Consider the following 4,624-nt stretch of genomic DNA (forward strand, 5'->3'; position numbering starts at 1 on the left):
GCCCTTATCCGCGTGGCCTCTGGCTCGCTCGCTCGTTCGTTCGCCTCTACGTGCGCGCGTTCTCCCTCGCCCCGCGTCCCAGCGCCGCGACCGCGCCTGACCACCACGAGCCGAGCTCGTCACCGCCCCGCCATGGCCGCTGCACCGCCACCGCACCCTTGCCTCACGCGGAGCGCCACTCTCCGGCCTACATCCGCCTCAACCGACCCCGGGAACGGAACCCCCTCGTTCCCATGATGCTTCCGAGCCCAGCCACGCCGCCCTTCCCTTGCCGGACCACCGCCGCCGCGCGCCATTAGCGCCGCCGGCCTTGCTCGCCGTGGAGCTCCACTCTCCGCCCGCTCCCTGGCCCAGCTGACCCGCCCACGGGCTTCCCCACGCGCCGGTGATGCTCTCAAGCCCGGCCGCCCCCTCCCCGGCTCACCAGAGCGCCGCCGCCGGCGCAAACCGCCGCCGCCGCCCCCTGTCCGTCACCGGCAAACCCCGTCCGGCCCTCCCCGAGCGCCCCGAGACCACCCACAGGTAGCTGTCGACCTCCTCCATCTTTCCCCTAACCTAGCCCTCGTCGCCGGCGAGCCATGCCGCCGGAGTTGGCCGGCCAGCGCCGCCCGACCCCCTCCCCTGTTTCAATCCGGCCAGGGACCCGATTGCTTGATTGCAAAAGTTCCAGGGACCCAAACGTAAAATCTAGTTTTGTTCTTTTTGATTGTTTTGGCTGAAAATTTCGTAATTGCATAGAAATTCACAGAAAAATGCGAAAAATGCCAAACCAACTTTGTTAGGTTTATAAAATCAAGATCTTCAGAGGAAAAATACTTGTACTTGTGAAATGTCAGTTTTACCCCTGATGAAAATTCAGTTTGCGTTATGATAGTTTATTTTTTTACCATTGTTCTGTTGCTCTAAAAATTATGAAAAATTCGCAGTGGCTTAATCCTTGCATGTGTAATCCGCTATAAAAATTTCATGTGCTGGTGTTATGCCCTTTTGTGTATATCTGTTTATGTTCTATTTACCTTGCTAGGGTTATTTCAATGCTTTGTTAGCAGCAATGAATGTTGGGAAAATTTGTATGGCATGCTTTATCAAAATCATGTTATTTTGGGTAAATTCTTGCTGCTAGATCATCTGCAAGTCAAGTCCTTGCTTTTACTTGGCTCCTAGTTAATCTTTTCTTTTGTTTTTTTTGTTGTATTTAATTCTTTCATGCATGCATGTGTTTTTGGCAACAAAACAAGCCCCTAGATATTTTGATCCATGTTGTTCTAGGGTTGTGTTTAATCCTTCAAAGCGAGTTTAGTAACTTTTGTTTTGAAGGAAAACACTTCAGGCTAAAACGAGTTGAACTTTGGAACCGCACCTAAGCACTCAAATGGTTCAGTTGTTACTTTCGTGTAGTGGCTACTCAGTCGATGCATGTCAGCTCTGTCGGTTCTTTCAATTGCTTTGTATTGAAATGCGTCGCATCATAAGCATACATGCATTGTTGTGATTCTGACTCTAGCATAGCATCTTTCATACGTGTAGGCACTGCGAGCGAAGCTATCTACGAGTTGGTTGCTGATACGATCTCGGAGCCGCAAGCAGGGGAACCGCAAGCCGAAGCAGCAGTCGAGCCAGAAGGTGGTGTAACGGTGGACGCACCCAGAAGATGGATGGATGGACCCGATGTGCATTACCCAAAGGAAAGTGTCCGCCAAGCGAATATCATCTAACCAACACTAACTAATTCAGTGTTAATCCCAGGCAAGCCCCGGTGCATAACCCTTAATTTCAGTATTCAATATTTGTTATATATTTATTGTGCATTTAAGTTTCTAGGAGTTGATTGGAACCCTAGATGCACGATCCCTAGGTTTCCTCAGTCACTCTACTAGTATACATGTGTCGTTAGTATTGCCATGCTTAACTAGGATCCGGTAGAAGTCGAGTGATTGCTGTCACTCGCGAGCTATAGGTTTCTGTTACTTATGGCAACGTGGCTTAAGAATGAATCAATGAGGAAAGAGAAATGGAGACCGGGCGGAGATGGATTGGTTATGGATATGGAAGTTTTGGAAAGTAAGCCTCCGCCTGTGTCGATTGAGGACCGTACCGTTGTTGGCACTATTGATCTAGGATTGAACAGTACTAACCGCATGCCGGGAGTAGGAGGTAGTCGAAACCGGTAAGCTCAGTACCATATGTGCACCGGTAGGCGGACTTGATACTGTCTTCACCAGTGGAGCTAGTATACAAACTCATGGCTGACCCTTCGTTGGTATCGGTGGGGCTAGCAGTCCCGGGTCGCAGGGCAGTTCGCCTATTCGGTGTGCATATGTGAAGAGTTGGTGTGTATAGCCCGACGGGGCATATACGTGCCGTGTTGGTTAGGTCCACCTTGCAAGGTTAAATCGAATCGATTCGCCGTGACTCGCGGATATGAGAACCTTGATCTCTCTGTCACATCGTAGTAAATGATGGAATTGGGAATGAAAAGTTGAGAATATGAGTTATGGTTGTGGTGCTCTGAAAAGATAATGTGATCAACCATGTATGCTCTAGAGTACTAGGCAAACCTAAGTTATAGCGGGCAACTCAATTGGCGCTAAAATATTGAAAGTAAGGATTCAGTATTAGCTGCTTTTCAGCAAAATAACTCCAGAGCCAAAAAGCCTTTCATGTCTAGTTAATGGGCTAAGTATACCTATAGTCGGGTAAGCCTTGCTGAGTATTAGTATACTCAGGGTTTGTTGTCACCCTGTTTTCAGGTAACCGCTGCTGGCTGGAACTAATCAGGATTCACATCGGTGGGCTCGATGTGACGCCCTCACGTCATCGTAGTAATCGTTGTTTTTCTAAACTCAACTTCTATTTAGTTTTCGCTGCATTTTGAACTCTGATATTTTACGTAAACTTATTTGTATAACTCCGCTTTGTAAATTAACCTTGAGAACTTTTGTCTGCTTGTAATCATCTGTGCTCGTCTTCGTGCGAGACTTCCAGTGTTTTTCGATCCTTAAACCAACAGACGTCCGGATTACACCGTTTTAAGTGCACAGTAACTTGATTAACCATTAAGATGATAGTTAGCGCACTTAAGCCGGTTTAATTTGGGCGGTTCTGTCACAGAAGACCTGGTTGCTACAGTTTACAGTACGTATTTCGATTCATCTTTACACTATGTTTTTAAAATTCATATTTCATTGTGAGTTTAAATCATACATCATATTTGTGTATGCAGCCTACCCAGTTGGATGCGGATGCGGACGAGTATAGTGTGACCAGATCGTTGGAGGCATACATGCTATGGTTGTTTGGTTACATCATGTTCAACAACACCCATGGCAACTCCGTCGACAGGATCCTACTTCTGTACGCATGAGAGATTGCGGATGCAGAGGATGACTTACCGCCCTACAGCTGGGGTTCGGCGGTATTGGCGGCCACCTACCGTGGACTTTGCGACGGGTGCAGCAAGACCGATGGTGAGGCTATTTTCTCGGGGTGCCCACTCCTGCTTCAGCTTTGGTCGTACGAGAGGATAGCGGTTGGTCGCCCTATCGTGAGCCAGGAGCCATACCACGACATCTTGTACGGCGATGACGAGGAGGGTTGGCCCACGATGGGTACCCTCTGGAACTGGCGTTAGGTACATTCGCGGAAACTCTACTTCTGTCTTGGTTAGTTACTCAATACATGAAGCTCATTATTAATTTCATATGTTTCGATGTGCAGAGATCTTGGGCGCATGCAAGGTTAGGCACGCATATCCTGAGTTCGTGTCGGAGCTGGATATGCTGATGCCAGAGGACGTTATCTGGGAGCCATACACCCCAGAGGCGGTGGCGAGACGTGCACCTTTAGACCTGTCTCCACACTGCTCTGCGAATGCGGGCATGTGGCTTACTACAGCCGTCCTTGTTTACGACATCGCGGTTGAGGCGCATTGCCCGCACAGGGTCAAGAGACAGTTTGGACAGCGACAGGAGTTTCCGGTGGCCACGGCTTTGGACCGAGTCGAACGGCACAACCACAGGTAATTATGAATGCACTTGTATTATTCAATCATATCGAATCTAACGATTTTTTTGTCTACCACGTTTGTAGGTTGTCGAGGAGTGGCATGCCGTGCTCAGCCGTTTGGCTCACCACGATGCAGCCGTGGTTGGAGCAATGGGACAATGCAGATGAGAACGTGGTCGAGCCGACTGGACCACACACAGACAGCTCTTTCAGGGCTTACCTCACCTAGTACTTGTCTCAGACTCGGGCTCGTTTGGTCTTTCCTGACACGAACCCGCAGCCACACCAGGCGAATCTTCGGGATGGCTACGCCAAGCACCACGTGGAAGCACTAGCTGGCGCGGTGAGTCTCTTCATAGTGTTTGTGAATGGATTCAAATTCATAATATTATTCAGTATGCAAGTAAATTTTCCATTACTAAAATGAATGCAGTTTCGACTTTGCAACATGATGGAGGCGGACTGCTCCGCTTACCTCACGAGGGTGGATCACGGTTCCCCTATGACCTAGGTTGAGCAGAGAGAGGCATGGTCCAGGCACCGTGACCACTTGCCTACAGTACTGCACGATTTTGGTAGCCGTGTGGACTATGAAGAGAGCCAAGGATCGTCCCAGGCC

The 4,624-nt window shown here is 49.1% G+C and overlaps 1 protein-coding gene across 1 annotated transcript; it reads left to right on the forward strand.

Annotated features, from left to right (window-relative positions):
• Positions 1-3,604: 3,604 nt before the first annotated feature.
• LOC120667192 lies at positions 3,605-4,624 on the forward strand. Its single transcript, XM_039947255.1, has 3 exons — positions 3,605-3,608; positions 3,718-4,018; positions 4,090-4,624. Exons 1-3 carry the CDS (start codon positions 3,605-3,607, stop codon positions 4,232-4,234), a joined length of 450 nt encoding a protein of 149 aa, XP_039803189.1. The 3' UTR covers positions 4,235-4,624.

This window comes from Panicum virgatum, chromosome 3N (assembly GCF_016808335.1).
Source record: "Panicum virgatum strain AP13 chromosome 3N, P.virgatum_v5, whole genome shotgun sequence".
In the NCBI taxonomy this organism is placed as follows: domain Eukaryota; kingdom Viridiplantae; phylum Streptophyta; class Magnoliopsida; order Poales; family Poaceae; genus Panicum; species Panicum virgatum.

Excerpts from the sequence above, each read along its gene's own strand:
- LOC120667192 (XM_039947255.1), top strand. Across the intron at positions 4,019-4,089 it reads GTCGAACGGCACAACCACAG|GTTGTCGAGGAGTGGCATGC; the intron begins GTAATTATGAAT and ends CCACGTTTGTAG.